A 23,678-nucleotide genomic window follows, 5' to 3' on the forward strand; every position below is an offset into this window, starting at 1 on the left:
ATGGAGCCACAAGTAGAGACCAAGAGAAATGTGAGCTGTTCTAGAATATATTTTTCAAAGGGTGAGAAAAAAAGGGGGTGACATGACATTGTGCTGAAGAAAAGGCATTCATGTGCATTTGAACTATAATGAAACTAAACAAAGAGTTTCTGAGAAGATTTGCTAGGTAAATTGGAAGAAAAGAAAGGAAAAACACAGGAAAAACTGGTTTCCCTGTTGAAATCTCACTGGCCAGCAGCCATTTTAAAAGACTTACAACACAGTAACAGCAGTATTAACTACTTAATTCTTCAATTTGAATTTGAAATAAAATAAGTAGCAGAATACAGAATCTGAATTTGACTGAAAGGAAGTCTAATTTAATTCAGAGTAAACCCAATGGATAATTGAATCCATTTATAACATTAAACCATTTATATCTACTTTGATATCAGATCCATTTTTCCAGAATTACGTCTAAAATCTTAATACAACAGGCCAGCCAGTGGAGGATGGGCTTCCCCTTAACCAGTTCTTTCCATTGGGGAGTTTTTTATTGCCACCATTTGAGTGTTTTTATTCTTACTGTGGAGTTAAACAAATGTTTTACCCCAATTGTTTGCTTTTTGGGGGTTTAGGCCTGGTATTTCCCCAAAATGTATTTTGTATTTATTTGTGACAGTGTCTCAGTAAAAAGCACTATACAAATAAAATCAAATTGAACTGAATTTAATTAAATTTAACACCATTAAAATAAGATTTCTAAGAAGCCATTTTATAGAAGCTCTATTTTTGTCCAAAACTGAAATACATTTCTCAGCATTTATTCAGTCTTTGTTGCATGCCCTTTGTTTTCGAAGCCAACGTCTATGGTTGGTCTGCTATCATTCAATGACTCTAGCTCAGCACTTCTCAGCCCTGGTCCTGGTGACCAGCTATGTATTCAGATTTTTGTCAAAGCTAATCTCTTGATCAATTAAGGTTGCTTAAGATGTGTTTAAGTACCATAATTGTAATTAAACTTATTTTAAAGTGTGTCAAGTGGCTGATAATAGTTGAAATAACCATGAATTCTCACAGAAGAGATGTGTCCACTACGCATCCACCAAATACCTATTCAAAGTCATGCCTATAACTTATAAAACTCATTTCAAATCAGACATAAAATTTGTATTGAAAAAACCTCAGGATTGTATGGGCATGGTCTGGAGCACCCCGCCACCCCACCTCCCCACTGAATGCCTCCCAAACTAAACCAACCACAAGTAAACAAACACACGTAGCAAAGCAAACACACATCAGAAATGCACACGGTATCCCAGATGCTCAACACTGTCAACAGCAACAAATGCAACTTGTAAAATTGTGACAGATTTTTCTGTTTGTGTGAATTCCGCATTTTAACCCAGAATCTGATTCCCTCCCCTGCCTCTACTAAAGACATCCTATTTCTTACTATGATAAGTAAGACATGAAGTGCAGCATCCTGCCTAATCAGATTAGGTCTTATCACTGTAATATCTTTTGTGTTTTATCAATGAATAGATTTTCATTGAATGTCATTGAACTGATTTCTGGACCCAAGAGTTAAAAAGAAAATTCTAATTACAAATTGACATGGTATCAGCTATGCAGATCCCAAACCCATATTATACCTTTCATACCAGTGATTGACTAAAGTGAATCAAGTGCTTAATCCAGGGGACTGCCTAATGAACTACGTGCTCTATTTCATTGGGGATTAATAAAGTAACATATTCTCTAATCTTACAAAAAGAAGTGCAGGGGTGGCAGAGTTCCGTCTACAGACTGATTTCCGTCAAATTAATTATTTTAATTACTTTTTCTAAATATTTATTTATTTATTTATTTATTTATTACCGCTAATAGATCCTCGTATCCATTATGCGTGTAGCTACGTGCAGTTGACTGGAGAGAGTTGCGTGAAGTTGCAGTGTAAAGCCAGCCTGTGAAGTTGCACCGTGTAAAGCCAGCCTTAGTCACTTAGGCAAGGAGACAACCTAAGTGGCTTTATGCAACGCTCCTATATGAACCCCTTAGCGTAGGGAAATATTTTGCATAAGGGACAAACTTACGTTTGAAACTTAAGGTAGTTTATGCAACCGGGCACTGGCATTTCCCCGTCCTTCCCTCTCCAATTATTGTGTCCGTTAATATTATGAATGCACATCTGCATAGTAACAGGTTGGCCAACGTTCGCTTTATTGATATTCGTTTCCAGTGTCTCCCTTTTTTGTTCCAAACTCTGAGCCGGGTTGTAACCGAAGTGCTGCTTCAAAACTGCTTTATCACCAGCAGCCACTGGCCCAGAATGCACGAAACTGCACCAATAATAATATATATATATATATATTTTTTTTTTTTTTAATTGAGAACAGATGGAGTTATTTCATCCCAATTGGCTGTTTTTTTTTCATGTTCTGTCATTCAGTTGCCAACAGTTTTGTGTTTGACCTGTTAAGATGATAAAAGGTGAATGCAATCCAACGTTCATTTAACCATTACAGTTATTTTAAGTAATGTCTACATTACTTAAAAAATAATGTGTGAATGTGTGTTCACATACGAGGCAAGGAAGCAAGCAAGTCAGCATACTGCAGATATTGTTGTGTCCTAGGGCCCTACTGAATGTGAATGAACTGTATAACTATGTTTTCTTATAAATTACTGCCAGTCCTCTGATTTAAGCAAATAGACTTGCCAAAGCAGCTGGAAGGCACAATTTGATCAACTTTTTTGAACAGGCAGGTGCTGGTTAAGTGACCTTTAAAACAACAAAATGATGTTATAAAGTTCAATGACCCTACAATGGCTCCAATGAGCATGGGTTACCTCAAGGTCAGCCAAGGGAAATGCTTACTGGTTAATCAAACATTACTCTTTTTCACAAACACTGATAGAATATTCCCTGATCTTGTCAGTGCTGAAAAAACAGAAAAACCTCACAACCTTTAATTTAATTTTGATCCTTATTTAAAGTCATCCCTCCAACCCTGCCCATTCCTTAGGAACCGGAGCATTTCACTGAACTCCAGTTGGCAAGGCAGTGTATCGGCAGCACTGAGGAATAATCAGAACCCCATAGCTATGTTAGGAAAAATACTCATGATCGGTAAGAAAGAACAATCTGGCGTTAACAGGTATTTCTTTGGCAAACAAGTAGGGTTTCAACACATCGTGTTTATGGTCATATGACACAATCAAGTGATTTACAAAGAATGAGTAACAAAACACCCATTGTATAATGTGTGTTTTTTTATTTTATTTGATTAATCATGGTACCATCATCACAAACACGTCTTAAAATATGATTTATGAGTAAATCATGGTGCCATTGCTAAATGCCAACTTGCACACTTTTGACTCTTTTGCCGTTCACTTCTGAATGTGCCGTAATTTTAGGTCCCCTTTAGAAGATGTCCAACTGTTTTAATTATAGTTGTAATATGATCTCTAGCTCTCCTGGCATGTGCTAAATATAATAAGTACACTTTGGCAAGTTGCTCTGGCTAAAAGCATGGGCTCAATTAATAAATTTGAAATTTGTTTATTATGCAAGACCACAGTTCCTGGATGAACACGGATATTAAATTATCTTCTATCGGGCATGTATTACCTGAGGAAGGTATGTATTACCCAATGCTAAAGTCAAAATATATCTTGAACTGATACTAGTGCTATAGCAGGTAGAACACTTAATAAAAAGTATATAAAAAATTCAGATATACAGTAGATTACAGATATAGGTGTAATTACTCTCATTCTACTCTTAAGGGGTTCTGAAGTGCCAGGGCTTCCATATAATTAATATAAATAGCTGGTGCATTTTTTTGTCTATCACCATGGAATGTAGTTCAATCAAATACGTAATGCTAGGTGAACTGTCAAAATATGGTTGTTTTTGGCGAATACTTGAAAGCACCTGACACCTGCCTAATGTTTTTCTAATATGAGTCTTTCAAAGAGATTTTTTATTTATTTATTTATTTTTATTAAAAAACATTTGTCCTAAAACGAGAGAAATCCGGGATAATTATGAATCCCTGAGGACACCGGGAGAGGGCAATGGAATTCGTCTCGGGAAAATCGGGAGGCTTGGGTGGACTGTTGGTTATGCTGTAATGAATTGTGCAATAAGCATATAGGCCAATTTACACTGATACACAGCAAAATGTCTAGTGTTAATTCAACTCTTTAACAGATAACATTTGGTCCTACATCCCACATAGCTACACATTTTACTGCGTAGTATATAACTTGATGTTATCCTTAATGACTTAGCGAAGCGCACCGGAAAGCGCACAGTTCAAAGTTCTAAGTAAGGGGGGACTGACCTTGGAATACTGCTTGCCAAATGAGACTGCCTATTCGGAGTCGACTCACGCGTATAGCCTACATTTGCAAGCAGAAAATCATTCAACTATAATCAGTTACTGAAGTATTTTGTCGGGTATCCCTATTACACCTAATCGTGTAATATGTACTTATATAGCTTTTTAGCTGGACTGGCTATTTTGCCTTTATTTTTGTACATCCGCTTTCCTTACTTAATACATGATTTGCGGTTTTTTGCAAGGAGCATCCGTTGCGGTATACAAATTTCGAAATACAAAAAGAAAAAGCCATTCTTTACTATTTTGGACTGTTTTTTGGACAAGGTGAAGCAGCACCCGGACAAACCGTTTATTGTTTTTGAGAACAGTACATACTCCTACTTGGATGCCGATAAACAAAGCAACAAAATTGCCAGAAGTCTGATGGAGTTTTCTAGTTTGAAGGAAGGGGATACTGTAGCGCTCTTTTTCGGAAATGAGCCAATGTATGTATTCCTCTGGTTGGGGCTATCGAAAATTGGCTGTAAAATTGCTCTTTTAAATCACAGCATTAGATCAAAGTCATTGCTGCACTGTTTCTCGTGTAGCGGAGCAAATGCGTTAATTGCTGCTACAGGTAAGCTAAAGAAAAAACATATCCTATTGCCATGGCAAAACATGTCACTGAAATCATTTTGGTTACTTGTACTCAATAATCGCAACTGAATTCGGAATGCTAAAAGTCTATCAGTCAGTAATATTTGCATATATTTGGATTGCATAGGATAAAATGTTAGTTGACACGTTAAAACCTTAGTGGTATCATGAACCTCCAGTCATAGACCATTGCCATGACAAGTGTTAAAAGTGGGAAATGCGAGGTGGTAATTATGCATGTTTATAAGAGTGATACAGCACCTCGGAGTTATTACTTTTTGGTTCCTTGTTGTCTAGGGGGGGTTGGCAAGATGCAGTAATAATAATAATAATAATAATAATAATAAAATGGAAAGATTGAAGAATAAGATATTGTTCTGCATCTAGGACAATATTCCAGACAGAATTTATATATGCTTGTTTGGATGCTAATCTGCATGTACCTTAATTCTGAACTCCCTCCTGCTCAGAGCTGAAAGGTGCTGTTGAAGAGATTCTACCAGCACTGCGGGAGCAGAACATCTCTGTATTCATCCTCAGTGAAGAATGTAACACATTGGGGATCGAAACCCTCTCTGATAAAATCAGCAAGGCCTCCGATAAGCCGCTGTCACCAGACCTGCGGTCAAACGTGATGTTGAAAAGCCCGGCGCTTTATATCTATACTTCGGGCACCACAGGTATTTTGAAAAGCTAAACATTATACACTGACTTTGTGAACGACTCTTTCTGTTCGTATCTAATCATTTAGATTATATATTGTTTGTTGCCCATCTGAAGTGGCCTACATGGGCATTATGATTGGATTTAATGGTAATATTTCTTTTTCCTAAGGTCTTCCGAAGGCTGCTGTGATTACGCACGAGAGGGTGTGGTTAGCGTCGTTTCTTCTGGGGCTAGTTGGAGTGAGCTCAGATGATGTACTTTACGTTTGCCTTCCTCTGTACCATACCTCTGCATTCCTCATGGGACTCACTGGTGCAATTGACAGAGGTGATCACGCTCAGATCCACATTCAGTTTGAAAAAAAAAAAATCTACTGTCCAAAACTGGGCTGGCCATCCCATGTCCAAACAGTCCTTTTGTGGAAGTAACTTAGAAAGGTCCTTTTTTGTCAAGTAAGGTTTATTGGAGATTCAACGTTCACATGAGGATGACAGTACAAGTATAGGAATCACCAAGTTTTTCAGTATGCATAAAGAAACATTTAACATTCAAAAGAAAACTAAAAACATCAACAAAAAAAAAAAAAAAAAAAAAAAGGAAAGGAAAAACAAAATAAATACATAAATAAATAAAAATAAAAGTCTATTCCAATTTCCCAATAAAAGTGGGTCTGGTTCTATGTGAAGCTCAAGAACGTCTGAGAACACTTTAAAGATTTCACCCCAGTAACCATGCAGGTTGAGGCATAGCGCATAGCTGTGGAGTAGAGTGGCCTCAGTTGCATTACATTTTTCACAAATTGGTGAGACATTTGGGAATATCCTGTGTAACCTGATCTTTGAATAATGGAGTCTATGGATAACTTTAAATTGAACAAGACAGTGTCTAGAATTGATGGAACATTGGTGGATCTCCTCCAGACTCTTTTCCCAGATCTCATCAGGGATCTCTACCCCTAGCTCCTTCTCCCAGTCTACTCTAATCGAAGTTGTTGTAGGTGGATTTATAGACTGTAAAGTGTCATATAAACGGGATATGATTTTGTCTTTGCCGGCTAAGTCTCTAAGGCAATCGTCCATACAAGAGGGCTGAGCAGCAGCAAATCCATGTGAATGAGTCAGTACATAGCTTCTGACTTGCAGAAACCTAAAAAGAATTACTCCTATGGAGTTCGTATTTTTCTTGTAGCTGTTTGAAACTGGCAAAGGTCCCGTTTAAGTACAGGTCCCCTATAGTTCGTATACCTAAGTCCCTCCATTGTTTGAAACCATCGTCCAGCACAGATGGGGAGAAGGATGGGTTAGCTGCTATGGGAAGTAAAAATGACAGTGTTTTCACACCGAAGTGAGCCTTAATCTGCTTCCAGATGCTCAGAGTATTATGGATAATGAAGTTACCACCATAGGTTGATTTTTTTAAGACTCAATGGGGATAGGATAACGGCTCCTATATCATAGGGGTGACACTCCTCTTGCTCTAGTTTCAGCCATTCCCAAGAACCACTCATGTCATGCAACCATAATGAAATAATTCTAATATTAGAGGCCCAGTAATAAAGATGAAAATTTGGAAGAGCAATACCCCCCCCCTCGCTTAGTCTTACAGAGGTGCAATTTCTTGATCCTGTGACTTTTATAATTCCACAGAAAAGGTAGGATGATCGAGTCTAACCGGTTAAAAAATGATTTAGGAAGAAATACCGGGAGGTTCTGAAAGAGATATAAGAGTCGTGGAAGAAAAATCATTTTAATGGCATTAACCCTTCCAATCAAAGAAATAGGGAGAGACCTCCAAAACTGAATATTTGCTTGCAATTTGTCTATCGGGGGAGGGGGGGAGTTGGCTGTATATAAGGAATCGGGCAGTCTAGTCACTTCGATCCCAAGGTAGGTAAACTTTTCCCTGGATATTCTAAAAGGAAAGTATTTTAATCTCACGATTAAAAAAGGTCCTTTTTTAATAGTGAGAGAAGGACGCTACTGTTGTGGCTCCATAATTGATAAATAATTCATTTCACTGCATTACCTGTCAGGCTTATTAATCCTAAAAGTCTATTCAAGCTATATTAAGAGCAAAATGTGTTTGAACATTCAGTTTGTACTTGGGCGTAATAGGACTATACTGACAGTTAATTTTTCTTTGATTTCCTTTTTTTCCTGTTTGAAAGTTATATTTTAGTTATATTCAAATTTTAAAACCTGTATGTCCATATGTCAATGAAGCAGATAGTACGTTGTATACGCTATTACTACTGAAAGTAATAGCCTGTTTATCTCTATTTAAGAATGACAGTTATTTTGAGAAGGAAATTTTCAGCCTCTCAGTTCTGGGACGACTGCAGAAAATACAATGTTACAGTGATACAGTACATTGGTGAAATAATGCGCTACCTCTGCAATACACCAAAGGTAATTTCTGAAACCAGTGACTATTTTTTAATGACACTAGCATCGTCAATGGAGAAATGTTCTATTTCACTTCTTGGATGAGTGCTAGGGGTGTTAGGTTAATCATACTGAGCTTTACTCTGTGATCATGTGCGAAAATATTTTATATACAGTTGCAAGAAAAAGTTAGTGAATCCTTTGGAATTACCTGGATTTCTGCATTTTCTTGCAACTGTAGAAATCTATGTAGTACATGCTTACAGCAGCTGACATCAGACTCTTTGTAAATAAGATAAATCTGTGGCCATGTTCAGCCCTCTTTAGTCTGTGGCACTTAATGCAGAGGTGTTGGACATTCTTCAGTATGTCTAATTGGTGCTCCACCCAACTTGGCCAAACCATCTCCTCATAAAACTGTGAGGAGTTCCGCATACGATCACCCAAGGCAGACTACCAGTTTCCCCATTGTATTGCATCAAGGCTAACAAGTTTAAGCTTTTAAACTTGGTTTGGTTTGTTAAAAGTTGTGTGGCTCAGCTAGTGAAGACATTGTCCTTGAGTTCAGATTTAACCCGACAGCCTATGTAGGGTTAGAGTCAGGATTTTGTCATTAGCAAACTATGACTGGAATTCCATGTTTTCTGGGTTCTCTGGTTACTGTTGCATGCATAGGTACTGCCTAGCCTCGCACCCAGTACACCAGTGCATTCGATAAATAGCTTTTTTAAATTGTAGATGTACAGGTATGGCACAAAAAAGTGCATGCGTATGCAACAAGTGCATGAGTACCACTCCGATGCAGGTCATCCTTTAATTAAACAATTAACATCCCATCATGCACTTTTCTACATTTAATGTATAGAAAATTAGAAATACCAGAAATGCTGGGTTTCCAGGAGCAGGAGCTTCAGTGATCAAGAAAGCTCAGTTTGGTGATGTTTCATTTTTACAAGCAATGATGTCTTAAGGATATTTTAATACGGCATATTCTTGCAGCAGGTTGTACTAACTGTGCATGATCTGACTGACATCCTTGCAAGAGTGGTGTTGCATTACCCCTTATGTCTAGTTATTTTCTTTCTTTTCAGAAAGTCAATGACAGAGATCACAAGGTCCGGATCGCCGTAGGCAATGGTATACGAGCTGACACTTGGTCAGAATTTCTTCACAGATTTGGAGATGTACAGATCCGTGAATGTTATGGTGCCACAGAGGGTAATGTTGGCTTCATTAACTATATGGGGAAAGTTGGTGCAATTGGAAAGGACATTTCTTTCTTGAGGGTAAGTAATATATTCTACGTGAAGAAAATAGTGAAAACCAAAAAAATAAAAATAAATTAGACACCAGAAGGCATTGGTAGCCCATAGCAGTTGGGAATGACTCAAAGCATGACAAACCTCTCACTCTCTGTTGTTTCAATAATCATCTTTTGCCTTACGTAACACTAATTTAATTTACTTCATAATTTGTGTTCACTGTAGAAAATTACTCCCTATGCATTGATTAAGTACGACACAGAAAGAGAGGAGCCTGTGCGAGACTCAAAAGGATTGTGTATAGAAGTCCCAAGAGGTACTGTATCAAACTCCTCAAACCTCAACCTAAAGACTATGAAAAACATACTTTGTAGAATCTCGATTAGGTAAAAGATATATTCTATCAAAATAGAGATATGGCTTGTTGAATTCTCATTTTAACAGAGATTTCCATGTCACAACTGTTGGTGGTCACTTGCAAGAGATCTGAGACACTTTCACACCTTTGCATGTAGTGTCTCTTGAACTCTTGTTGCAGCCATGTGATCCTGTAAATAAATATGGCAGAGACTATTATTTTAGGACAGGGGTGGGCAATTCCATTCCTGAAGGGCTGGTGTGTTTGCAGGTTTTTGTTTCCACCAATTACTGTGGCTAAATGAGCTAATTGGCTGTACACACCAGCACTGGTTCACTCGTAGATTAGATTACAATAAAATGTCTTGTATACAGACACAACAGCAGTGTTCAGCTGTCATTCAACAAATGCGGCTAAAATGCCAGATGGCGTAAATGTTAGGGGTAATTAAGCAATTAAGGTCAGATGTTGACCTGAAAACCATAAACAGATATGGCCCTCATTGCCCACACCTGGGTTAGGAGGTCGTGGAAGGCATGGCTGGCAGCTGTCTCTGCTAAAATGCCAATATTTACACCCAGAATAGTAGTACATGTTAATGTGCCAAGCATGGATTTGGCAAAAGGTATATTGGGGAAGCATTTAAATTATACAGTTACACCAGCCTGAGATTGGTGTACAGGGACAGAGAAGCAATGTCCATGGGTATGTTTGGAAAAAATGTTTGCACTGGGTGAGTTTAGAAAAAAAAAAAAAATTAAGCATTGATAGGTCAATGCTGTAATAAGTATTTATTAACTGTTAATTAATGTCTCTACTGATAATTTTCCATTGGTGTGCATGTTAATTAAGGTATTACAGTAAGTAATATGGTTGAGTTGTACCTGGTTAAATGAGCCTGGTTCAAGCATGACGGTCAGGAAATGATGTATGAAATGAACAGTGTGCTTTGTTTTGTTTGTTTAGGAGAGACCGGCCTTTTTGTTGGGAAGATAACGAAACTCTCACCTTTCATTGGATATGCTAAAAACAATGAGCAGACAGAGAAGAAGAGGCTGAAAGATGTTTTTGAAAAAGGTGACCTTTATTTCAACAGTGGTGATCTTCTGAAGATTGACCAGGATGGATTTGTCTACTTTCAGGATCGGATTGGTGACACGTTCAGGTTAGCAGTTCATACAATTGATTGCAGGGATTGTATATTAGGAACTGGGAGTGCTGTAGCACTTGTGTTGATTCACAGCTAAGAAACTTTGATAAAGCAGGCCTTCATTTTTCACTGCAAGCAGCCAGTTCGTGAAGGTTTCTCAAATGAATTGCGACCAAAAGTGGTTTCATTTTTCTTGATTGAATATCAGTGGAAATACATGACCAGGACATGTTGACCCTCTCAAAAAGCAGGGAAATGATATCGCATTCTGTTTTGTAATTGTCTTTTTCTTCTGAAAATAGATGGAAGGGGGAGAATGTGGCAACCAATGAAGTTACTGATATTCTGATAACAGTGGACTGCATTGAGGAGGCCAATGTCTATGGCGTCAAGGTGCCAGGTAATTAACAAACTATTTGTAAAGCCTTAATCTTCATTCCATCTTTATTTACAGAAATGACAGGTGTGACCAATGAAACTATTTTGACATGTACTATTGATGCAAGATGCCTTTTGGCAGCTCAGTAGTTACATATGTCACCTCCCATTTCCTGCATTAACAATGCAGCATGTATGGGTCAACACTTTAGAAGGAAGTAAATATATACACATTACACAAAAATCCCACTGTTGTTAAGCATACAGAAGTAGATACAGAAGATACAGGGCTGCCCGTAAGTATTTGGACTGGGACACACTTTTTGTTTTTTTTATCTCTGTGCTGGAAAATGGGCTGGATTTTACGAAATATATTTTCAGTGGGTAGATTGCAGCTGGATTCATTAATAGCCAATCAAATGACCTCCTTTCATTCCCTTTAAGAGCCGCGTGCATTGTGCACGGTATTCTGCCAATTTTCGTAGTCCGTGACTGCAGTGGAAGACGAGGATAATGATATAGGCTGCTAATCGGATGTTTCTCATGAGCCGGTCTTTTGTGGGAGGTGTAGAGTTACACTGTCCCTTTTTTCAAAAATTGAGTTCAGACAAATCTCGTGAATAAGGAAAATTTGTTCAAATTTGTTAGAAATATTTTCTGTCAGAATTAAAATAAAACATTGCCTAAACATTTATTATGGGCCAATTTTAACTCCTTCTTGCAGATGCAACATCTTCCCTATCTTCGCTCATTTAGGGGTGTTCGTTTTTAGGCGGTGGGCAAAAGAAATACATTAAAAAAATAATAAGAAAGTTGTCATATTTAATACTTGGTTGCAGATCCTTTGCATTCAATGACTGCCTGAAGTCTGCAACCCATAGACATCACCAGGTGCAGACATCATGCTCTGCCAGGCTTTTCTACAGACACCTTCAGTTCCTGTTTGTTTTGGGGGCTTTTTTTCCTTCATTCTTGTCTTCAGCAAGTGAACGCATGTTCAGTTGGATTCAGATCGGGAGATTGACTTGGCCAGTTGAGAACATCTCCTATTACTGGCTTGATGTGTTGGGACTTTAACAGAGGTTTTCCACTGTTGTTTTCCTTCAGGACATGAGGGAAGAATAGGAATGGCTGCTGTCAAGTTGAAAGATGGCCAGGAATTTGATGGCTCTGACACATATGAATGTGTTAAGACCAGCCTGCCCATCTATGCAAGACCTCGCTTTATTAGGATTCAGGTAGACATGTCTAAAATTCTGTTTGTCAAATATTTGAATCAGTGCATGGCAATGTATTCATTCACCTCTAGTATTTCAGCAGGAGACTTTAGGCATGCATTCATTTTTCTCAATTACTGTGTTTACATATGCAGAATTCCCTGGCACTAACTGGAACATTCAAGAAGATTAAAGTGAAGTTGGCAGAGGATGGTTTCAACCCAGCAACAATACACGATCCCTTATACATCCTGGATGAGAATAAGGGCTACATTCCAATGACACAGGAAATGTATGATTCAATCAGTTCTGGCAGGGTCAGGTTGTAAAATAGTTATGGGGAAATTAAATGTGCAGAAATGTTTATGTGTAAGGGAGACCTATAAAATCATGCAGCTTGTTTTATGAATCCTAATAATTTGAAATGTTTAATTTTATACATGTTAATATGTGTAGCTTTAACATTTGGCAGTAGCTTTGACTATAGATTACTGAATTGATTGACGTTACTCAAAATGAATTTCAAATGCCAGTGTATCTGTGAAACAAACCTGGGTCAAATACATATTTTAATATTTTAATTAATTTTAAATACTTTTTTTTTTTATTATTTGAAATTCAGCATTTACAAATAGAGAGTATTTCAATTACAAAATGTATTTGAAAATACATTTAAGGAGCATTTGCATGTATTTGCTATTACTTTCAAATATGTCTTTAAAAACATTTAAAATACTGAATTTTCAAATACAAAGTGTTGATTTAATTGAATTATTTGAAAATACTTTCACAACATAAGGCCAGTGGTGCGACATGCGCAATTGCACCAAAATGTTGACAGACTTAAAAAGTACTGGATATGCGAGAACCTATCAGCTCTGAAAGCTGAACATTTTGTTTATTAAGATGACAGTAAATTAGATGACAGTATTTTGATGAGCATGCCTCAGGTGACTACTGATGGCCCCAGTCCAACTGTACCGATTTCCATTGTTATTTGGTAGTGAATATGCACGGCTGATTTCTATTTTATCTGTGTTTAACTTTACAAAATGTAAAGGATGGAACTGTACATATGGCTGTCAAATGCTCTGACAACATAAAAAAGAGGAAATACAGTAAAAGGCCACTAACTTTAAAAAGATTGCATGGGTACAAATAAACTGGCAAGTAGCTTATCAAGAAGTCTGAGTTTGCCATCCCCCCCATGCAAAGACATGTACGGGCATATAAGCTGCTGTCCGTTAGATGCAGCCCATGAGTTGTTTAAAATTGCCAACGTAGACCACCCTTGCTTCATAGTCTAAATTCAATGCCTAGCCCCTATTAGTTCCTCTGGAGTGCCCTCAGTATTATAGCTTGCTGACATCACATTGAATGTGTATTTACATGCATTTTCAAATCCAAATACAAATATGTATTTGTATTTGACCCAGGTCTGCTGTGAAGTGAATGCATTAACATTGTGTATAGAAATGTATGTTTTATATGGAAGACCAAATGTGACAAAATTTTAAAGATTAATTAATTAAATGAACGGATTGTTTAATATAAACGCCATGAAATAAATTGATAATGAAATAAATAAGCAATGAAATAAATTGTTGATGACATAAATAAGCAATGAAATAGATATTAAAATACGAAACAAAATAAATAAATGTCTATTCATTATTTAATATCTCTTTTTATTTATTTCATGTTTTTATTCCCAAAGGACACTTTGCACATTGTATCCTTTGTACATTTCTTCACGTATTTATTTCTATCCGTAATTATTTCTCAGTCAACATGGAAGGGTTGGGGTCAGCTAGAATCGTAGAGACAGTGCAAGAATAGCCCCCACTATAAAAATGCCAAAACGTTGTATGGTAGGCTGCACAAATAACAAAGCCAAGAACACTGCATTTAAGTTTTATGTCCTCCCATGCAAAAAGACCAAGCCAATGTGGAGAAAAAAGTGGAGTTGTAACAGTGAGCACAATATGTATGTCACCTTGTGCTTGTCAACAAAATTGCCATGTTCATACAAGATAGACATGAAAACAATAATTTTTATATCCTCAAAATAGTAAAATGACTTCAGCAGGGAGCACCTGATACCACAATGACAACAGGAGACAAACTTATAAAAGAGGTTAAAGTTAAACAATCTAATTCAGCATTTGTCGCATGTACAGTGGACAGCACTGCTGCTATTGAACTTAAGATTTGTACGGACCATCCTGTCTCTGTATGCTTATTACGTAAAATAAATTGCAGTCGATTAAAGACCTCCTTTATATGTTCCTTGCACTAACTGCTGTACACATACGCAGTCTCTTATTTGAATTAGCGAAAGAATAAAACCTATTATCTGTGGTTTGAATAGTGTGTGCCCTGCGATAGATTGGCAGCCTGTCCAGGGTGTATCCCTGCCTCACGCGCAATGCACGCTGAATCGGGCTCCAGCACCCCCCGCGACCCTTACTAGGATAAGCAGGTATAGATGATGGAGGGATGGATTTGTGGCTTGCAATACCACTTCTCTGCCACTAGTGTGTATGCAGATAAATGAGGACCCTAGAGTCACTTTGAGGAAACCACAGAAACCTAAGGAAAAGCAAAAACAACTTCTCTGACAAAATGACAAGGAACCAAGGCGAAAGGCAAGGGCAGTGTTAAAAACATTAGTACGCCATTTATGAAAGTCTTTACACCCCTTAAGTTCAAGTGTAACTCATTAATATCACGTTAGATGTCAAGCTTGTAATTGCCTAGTCATTATTTTTATTTGTGCAGGTAAGAATAGTAATAAGCTTGATGAATAAATAAGAAAGAAAAAAACAAATGGCTTGGTTTATTTATACCAATGCAAGTTACACTGAGCTAATGTGTCATTCAAATTTAGTTCCACCCTTGATAAAGATGAACAAAGGCTGTATAAAATAAGAATTCAGGTAATGAGCATTATTGTACCGACAAAAAAATGCTTTTATACTAATAAGATGGATCAGGGTAATACACTTTGTTGAACAAGTCATTTTTTGTAGTTATAAGTTGTTTAAAAAATCTGAATGCCAGAAAAAACTAAATTCATAGCTTAATGTTTCCTGAAACAATAGACTCGTAAATGTCTTGCGTCATTTGAATGTAGCTCGTTTGTTCTTTGTCCAGAATGTACAGTGGGTCTTGGATCAACGCTGGGTTGAAGCCTTCTTGCACTAACTTGACTTTAATCTGCTTGAACGTTCCTGTTATCGTCAAGGAATTCTGGGAGAACAATAAAGAAAATTAGAGGGAAGCAAGAGTGAAAATTTAAATTAAAACATCTAAAGAAATGTGGAAGAATATCATTTGACTACTATATTTTTGTGTCAGTTGGGACAGGATTAATCACTTCTCTTTGAAATGTGTATAATGGTAGACTTTGTTTGACTGATTGTTAATTATTAACTTGAAACTCATAGTTACAAAATAGGAGCACCTTGTTTAAAAAATACACGAAAGTAACATGGCAATAAAAAAGTGTTTAACGAGACTTTGCAAACATTTCCAATCACTCCCATTCCCAAAGTGTTCATATCTCAGGGATTCTTTTGTACCAATATCAAAATTAGACAAATGGGGATATCAACGCTAAATTGCTTGAGAATACAATGTAAATACAATTAAGACACAAAGAAAATCAAACATAGAGGGCCCCTGAACTTTATATGCATCATCCAGATGACATAACAAAAAATCACAAATGTTGAGATCTCAATTAGCCTAACTCAATTAGCCTACGTTTAATTATTGGTTCACTTAAGCGTATAGGTGCAACATAAACAATACCTGTTAATAAAATAAGGCAAAAACTTTTTCAGTACAGATTCCAAAAAATAAATAAGAAAAAATGTATTTTGTATTATGTCAATTTCAGAATGATGAACCTCATAGTTCCATTTCCTATGTGTGCTTATCTTAGAGACTCTATTAATGTATTTATTACCTAATGGACCTATTTCATTTCAGGTGTGTAATCGATTTTACCTGAATCCTTGCAAAGCGTGGCCAGGCGTAAGCTGGCAGGTAGCTGACGACATGGCTGAACATGCTGGAACGGTCAAACTGTCTCCCTTCCCTCAGTATTACAGCAGCCATTCCTATCCTCCCCTCATGGCCTTGGGAGAAAGCAGCAGTATAGCATTATAGTGAGGAGAAAGAAATATGGGGAGGGCGGAGTTAGATGCTCTGTATCAAGAATGATATCGTCCTTCTCCAGCAAGAGCACTGTTAGTGTGACAAGAATTGCACCATGACAATATCAGCTGCACAGTACAATTTGGCAAAAGAAAATTCCCTTAACCTGGCACATGAACACCATACACATTTGCCTCCTCGATAAAATCCATCATTGTCAGGACGTCTGACACTTCGGTTGTAGCCACATTCTCCCCTTTCCATCTGTGAGTGAAAACAGAGCACAGATATTTAAAGCTGGTGATATTTGGCTGTGGGTTAAAGCCCAATGAAAGGAGTGATGTTTCTCAAATTAAAATTAATTCAAATCTTTACTATCCTCTTAGGAGCAATTTGTTTACAACTCGTAAAACAAATGAAAAACCATCCGAGCACATACAAGAAACATACAGACAAAATTATCAGGAGACAATCTCCCACAGGTTAACAGAACAGTAGAAGCGGCATGCATGTTCATTTCCGGTCATATAAGATAACCTTTGCCCATGCTACCTGGTTTTAAGAGGTGAATCAAGGTGAACCAAACAAAAAAAAAAGGTGCTGGGTGATATGGTACAAGAGAGAGGTATGTCTCAGTTTGAGCTACCTGAACGTGTCCCCAACACGGTCCTGGAAATAGATGAAATTGTCCTGATCGATCCTCAGCAGGTCTCCACTGTTGAAGTACTGGTCCCCTTTCTGAAATACATCACGCAGGCGCTTCTTCTCTGTTTGCTGGGGATTATTTGTGTATCCAGTAAAAGGTGAAAAAGTTGTGATCTTTGAAACAAACAACCCTGTTTCCCCTGCAAGCATATGAAACATAGCTGGCACTTGGTTTTTTAACATGGAACTGCACTAACAATATTAAATTATATTAAAAGGTGATGTAACAATTAAAATAATTGCTCATAGCACACTGATCCTAAAATGAACAAATTACAATGAGAACCAATGAGAACCAAAACCAAAAATCTACTTGTAACTTAAATGTAGATTTAAATGTACAGTGAGACTTACCTTTGGGAACTTCAACACACAGACCACGGGAGTCCCTCACAGGCTCATCTCTTTCTATGTCATACTTAATCAGTGCATAGGGAAAGAGTTTCTAAAGCACAAAACAACAATTGGGTCAAAACAAGTTGGATTATTTTCATTTGCTTCCGAGTTATCTTCATGGGTCATGAATGGCAGTAAATCTTACCCCATGGAAGATATTTACTCTTCCAACTGCGCCAATTTTTCCAGCATAGTTCAAAAAAGACATGGTTCCCTCTGTGGCTGCATACAGCTCTTTAATGTTGATGCTACCGAATCGATTCACAAACTCTCTCCAAACATCACCTCTAATGCCATTGCCAATAGCCAGTCTAACTTTGTGGTCTCGGTCATTGTTTCTCTATACAGGAAAACAAAACAGAACCATAATCAATGCATAAAGGCATAATTCAACTTTCCTTATACACAATATAGTTGGTTAAATACAGGGCTCAAAACATCATAGTTTTTAGCACGTATGTGAGAATGTCAAAGAACAACAGGTGATTTTCCTCTAATTGAATTGATAGAATTTGTATCTAGAAAGGCCCCTGTAGAGGCTTCTGTAGAGAAAAGCTTTTTGGGTCATTTTTATCTGTATTCAGAATAATGAATTGCACTAATGATCTGCCAATGAAGATGCATTGTTCCCCTCATGAATATTTTTTAATGCATAAGTCCTGAATTATACTTAGATTTTCCCCCAAACATCACACATACCCCTTGACATTCTTGTAACCTTATGATTTTGGAGCGAGGTACTGTCACTAACTAAAAATGGTACGTGACCTTTGAAGTGTTGCAGAGGTAGCGCATTATTTCACCAATGTACTGTATCACTGTGACATTGTACTTTCTGCAGTCGTCCCAGAACTCAGATGCTGAAAATTTGCGCTTCAGAACAACTGTTATACCTAGAATTGGACAAGCAACAGTCATTCATTTATTTTGTGACATGATTTTCAGTTGTGAGTCCTCTCATAGTTGGTGAAATTCATTTGCAGCCATGCAGTTGATTCTAAATAAACACAGGGGAATTTATTTAATTATTTAGTCTGATCTCTGAAGAAAACTGAATACACCCTGACCTTGGTTAATACAAAGGGGCTGAATACCATTCAAATAAGGTTTATATTTTTAATATAATTCTGAAGACCTCTATGCACTTTGTTTCATTTTGAAATGATAAAGTTACTTAAAGACAACTAGAAAACAATACAATTAAAATATATTTTATGTGACTTTGTAACACAGCAAAAAGAAAAATAATCAATGGGAGGTGAAAACTTTCTGAAGGCATTGTATATGTGCACACATACTCACACGCATACAGGCACAGTACACATGCATACACACAATTGTAAGTTCATTATACCGTTTTTTTCTGGAGAGTCAACTCTAACCAGAGGTTACTGGTCTGTATTGAGTAACCACAATCATACTTTAACCTGAAGTTAAACTTTCGTTTTTTTATTTGTGATTAGTCATTATCAAAACTGTGCAATATATGACAACCTCTCATCAGACAGTTTAACAAAGATTTTCTGCTGCACTGCATTTTGCAATAATTCACCAAGATCATATTTATAAACCAGTGATTTATAAACTCACTTTTCAGTAAGTTATCTTCATCACAGTGATCATTATAAACCAGAACTGGAAACATAAGTTTAGTCGTTTCTGTGTTATTTCCTTTAAAATGCATTCGTGTGCAGTCTTACCTCTTTCAATTGCTCCAGTTAATCCTATTAATAATCCAGCAGAATGGTATAGAGGAAGATTGACATAGATCACATCTTTAGAGGTAACTCCTATGATTGCTTGAAAAGAAGTTGCTGCCCAGACCTTGTACTGAGGCAAAGGAACTGCTTTGGGAAGACCTGGGGAAGAGTGTGCTGCAAGTAAAACACTGGAGAGCATTGTGAGTTGTAAGCCTGTGCAAATGTGCCAAATACTCTAACATCAGCATTTAACATCAGGTTCAATACTTCTGCTCACATCTGAGATATGAACCTGAAATCTTGTGAGCAAAACAGACTCAAGTTTAAGTAGTTATTACAAGAAGTGTGAAATGTGCTGGTACCTGTTGTGCCAGAGGTGTAGATGTATACTGCTGGGCTCCCCATTGTGACATTCGACCGCAGGTCTGGTGACAGCGGCTCATCAGAAGCGTAGTTGATTTTATCAGTGAGGGTTTCAATCCCCAGTGTGTTACATTCTTCACTGAGGATGAATACAGAGATGTTCTGCTCCCGCAGTGCTGGTAGCACCTCTTCAACAGCACCTTTCAGCTCTGAGGATGAAATTAAGTATTTAAGATTTAGCTTTCACTTCCCTCCATGGGGAGCTGTATATAGACAATTGCCTTATTGTGTACAGTTATAAACTGACAATTAAAAAAGAAATATGCGTTTTATGCTGAGATAAAAGATTAATTCTCTGGTCACTTCAGAATGGTTCCTTTGTCTTTGAATTGAATTCATTTATTTATTTTTCCATTGAAGGTCATATTTTATGTAAAGCTTTCTGTACACATTAGGCTCTATTCAGATTTGAAATATGCATATAAACTATCAAATTAAGTCCAGAGTTGTGCACCTTGGTAGGTTGGGGCCTGTTCAGACCTGAGCAAGGTCACTTTGGGCCATTAAGACATCTCTAAACAGCATGTAAGTGAAGGAGTGTGTACATGGGGCAGAGTTTGATGGGAAATTAGCAGAAATTCTTACAAAAAGAGCTAAACTTCTGAATTTATACTCAAAGAGTTGTACTTTGAGGACTAAGGAGAAAATGGGTGATTTGGGTATTGGACATCTTTTTTCATCAAATAAACGAAACAATAATTTAAAAATGTATCTAATATTACATTTTGTCTAAAGATCTGAAACCATTCAGTGTGACAATAATAGAAGAAATCGGGAATCATTTTATTTTACTTTTTCACTGCACTGTAGGAGTACATCTACTAATTTGGATGCATTAGTGTGCTTCTAAATTTTTCAACTTCAGAGCATGTGCTCCTTAGAAAGAATGTTAGTGTAGAGCCCTGTTTATGTTTATTATAAGTAGACTTATAAGGTGACTTATTTCTCTTTGTTGGAAGAATGTAAACCCTTCTTATATTTGATAATGGCTTAAAGACCCGTTGGCAAACCCAACTCTAAAAAAGCTAACGTAGTCATAACAGTCAATAGTCAATAGCAAAAGTATTACCATCTGGTACTAATGGGAATCAAACAATAATGTTTTGTAAAATTGACTGTTTCAGCAAGGACTACCCAAGTTTCTTTAGCTACATTACATGTATTTAGCAGACGCTCTTATCCAGAGCGACTTACACAATATTTTTTTATTTATTATTTTTTTTACATAGCATCCATTTATACAGCTGGATATATACTGAAGCAATGCAGGTTAAGTACCTTGCTCAAGGGTACAATGGTAGTGTCTTACCCAGGAATCAAACCTATGACGTTTCGGTTCCAAGCCCAGTTCCTTATCCTCTATGCTACACTGCCACCCTACACGAGTATCATGTAGGCTTCCAAATTAAAATTGTGCCATGCATGAAAAAAATGCGCATTACGAATGATAATGTGGTAATCAACACACAATCTGAAATCTGAACTGACAAGGTGTGGTATAAAAGGAACCTGTTGTCTGCTTACCTGCAGCGGCGATGAGAAGCTTTGCCTCACAGCACGAAAAGCAATGCAACAAAGATTTTGACCTGATGTTGTAATTTAGTAGCGCAGCAGCGCAGCCTACCTTAGCCAGACCCAGCCATATGGACACAAAATAAGGTTCATTTCCTAAGAAAAGTGCAACAGTGTCCCCTTCCCTCAGACAGGCATGGGTCTTTAAGGCTCTTGCGGCTTTGTTGCTCTGTTTATCCAGGTCCAGGTAAGAGTATGTTTTACCCTCAAATACAATAAACGGTTTTTCAGGTTGACTTTTCACTCTATCTAAAAAACAGTCCAGGAGGGTGTAGTTATTTTTTTGGTATTTCTGCCTCTGTGCCCTTATACGTAGAATTGTAAAAATATACTGGCAATCGTGCACAAAATATGGAAAGGAAACATGCAGAGATATCAACAGAATGGCCAAGCCTACCAAAACTGTGAAATAACCAGTGAAGTGAATGACGGCACTGTGAGTATACACTCATCGCTGTGAATAGATCTCTTGCAAGATTGAAGTTTTGAATTGACACGGCACTTTTGACGGATTTTCTTGTCAGAGTAACACTCGCAAGCTACTTATATAACAAAAAAAAAAAAACTGTGCTGTGGCGCTTTTGTTTTTTTCTCTCTGTATTGCATAGCAGAGTAAAAATACTTTACCCAGAGATTAGGTTCAAACCAGATTAAATATTAAACCTGAACCCTTGTTGTTATTGAATCTGGCTGTTAAACCACGTGTAATGCACCAATTAGAAGAGATCAGTCCTAACCAAGGAGGATCATCTCACATCCATAGACCCTATACGAACCTAACAGAGTCTAGATCAGACATTTTTCTATGTGTTTCAGATTCACCGATTCAAAGATTCAAAAACTTTATTGTCCATTAATGCAGGCAATAATGGAAATGTGTCTTTCGCTGGTGCATAGCTCACGTAGAGATACAGACCAACGCAGTTGTCATTTTCCCGTCCAGCGCCCACGTTGTTTAAATAGCATGTACTTGCGCCCATCTGACCGCCCATGGGCGTGTTGACAAATGGGTCGGTCAAAACCTAGCAAAGACCCTTGCGATGCGCTTGGCGCCGCTTTGCGCCGTGTGTAAGATAGAGCCCCTAGTCTTATGGCGCAGTATTAAGATAGTAATATGCGCCTACATAGGCGGGTGCACAACGCGCGATATTTTAAAAAATACATGTCATAATGGTTAGTCATAATATTTATCGGAATTAGCTAATCGCAGTAATGATTATCCGCCATTATAATAGCAATCCGCCAAGGTGCAAGGTCCCATTAAAGGGAATGGGAGATGACACTCTGATTGGTTTATTTCATGTTACACCCAAAAGACACCTATGATTCATTAAACTAAGTACAACCCCTTTGAATCAGATTATCCGACGTTAAATTAGCAAAAGTGGATTTGGACACGCCCTAAATGCACTTGCGCCATGCGCTTTAGACCGTGCGCTTTGATCGTTAAAATATAACCCAATAACACAGTACATGTAGTAAAATCTCATGCAGTAAAAATGTAAAATGCAGTAAAAAGTGGTGTACTAAACAAGAGTACGAGTTAAAAGTTAAGAAGTTAAAACGTTGGCCAGTGGCAGGTAAAAATTAAATACTAAATATAAAGTGCTGTATGCTAGCTCAGCTCAGTAAGTCTTTAGGTTCCTTCTTTAGTTGCTGTTGAGCTACGCAATGGCAGTGGGGATAAAGGATTTTTTAAGACAGCTCTTCCGTGTACAGGGGACTCTGACCCTCCACCCCGATGGCATCATCTCAAAAGAGGTATGAAGGGGGTGGGATGTGTCATGGAGGATTTTGTTGGCCATTCTGTTTACTGCTTTTGCATGATGTTCTGGGAGCAGCCTGTGATTTTGTTTTCCTGCTTGACCACTCTGGAGAGTTTGGCTTTGCCCCTCACAGACAAGTGACCAAACCAGGACACAATGTTGAAGGTTAGTACACTTTCAATCAGAGCTTGGTAGACACTGCTCAGGATCTCTTTTTTGACAACGAACCCTCTAAGTTTCCGCAGCAGAAAAGGTCGCTGCTGGGCCTTCTTATATACAGCCTCCCCATGCCCTAAGAAAGAGAGGGCCTGGTCTATTTCAGTGCCAAGGTGTTTCAGCACAATAGATTAATTTAATTTTTATTGCCTATAGAGTTCACACACTATATTTACAAGGGCTTAGTTGAATGATAATTGACAGGAAACCACAAATACCTGCAGACATTGCGGCCCTCCAAGACTGGAGTTTGATACCCTGGCAATTCACACTTGGCCTTGAAACATGAAACAGAATGGTATATATAGCTGCTTTTGATTTCACAAAGCTTATCTATAACAAATTAAAATA

The 23,678-nt window shown here is 37.6% G+C and overlaps 2 protein-coding genes across 2 annotated transcripts; one reads left to right on the plus strand and one right to left on the minus strand.

Annotated features, from left to right (window-relative positions):
- Positions 1–4,332: 4,332 nt before the first annotated feature.
- On the plus strand, positions 4,333–14,059 carry LOC135255406 (long-chain fatty acid transport protein 2-like). Its single transcript, XM_064336546.1, has 10 exons — positions 4,333–4,950; positions 5,441–5,650; positions 5,805–5,963; positions 7,920–8,044; positions 9,112–9,306; positions 9,508–9,598; positions 10,607–10,805; positions 11,093–11,190; positions 12,276–12,406; positions 12,541–14,059. Exons 1-10 carry the CDS (start codon positions 4,479–4,481, stop codon positions 12,712–12,714), a joined length of 1,854 nt encoding a protein of 617 aa, XP_064192616.1. The 5' UTR covers positions 4,333–4,478; the 3' UTR covers positions 12,715–14,059.
- On the minus strand, positions 13,287–23,555 carry LOC135256153 (long-chain fatty acid transport protein 2-like). The gene is made up of 12 exons (XM_064337997.1): positions 23,546–23,555; positions 23,160–23,403; positions 21,298–21,779; positions 19,713–19,922; positions 19,351–19,509; positions 18,419–18,543; positions 17,796–17,990; positions 17,609–17,699; positions 17,196–17,394; positions 16,716–16,813; positions 16,400–16,530; positions 13,287–15,637 (listed from the first exon to the last, which is right to left on the minus strand). Exons 1-12 carry the CDS (start codon positions 23,553–23,555, stop codon positions 15,461–15,463), a joined length of 2,121 nt encoding a protein of 706 aa, XP_064194067.1. The 3' UTR covers positions 13,287–15,460.
- Positions 23,556–23,678: the final 123 nt, after the last annotated feature.

Source organism: Anguilla rostrata, chromosome 5 (genome assembly GCF_018555375.3).
Source record: "Anguilla rostrata isolate EN2019 chromosome 5, ASM1855537v3, whole genome shotgun sequence".
Classification (NCBI taxonomy): domain Eukaryota; kingdom Metazoa; phylum Chordata; class Actinopteri; order Anguilliformes; family Anguillidae; genus Anguilla; species Anguilla rostrata.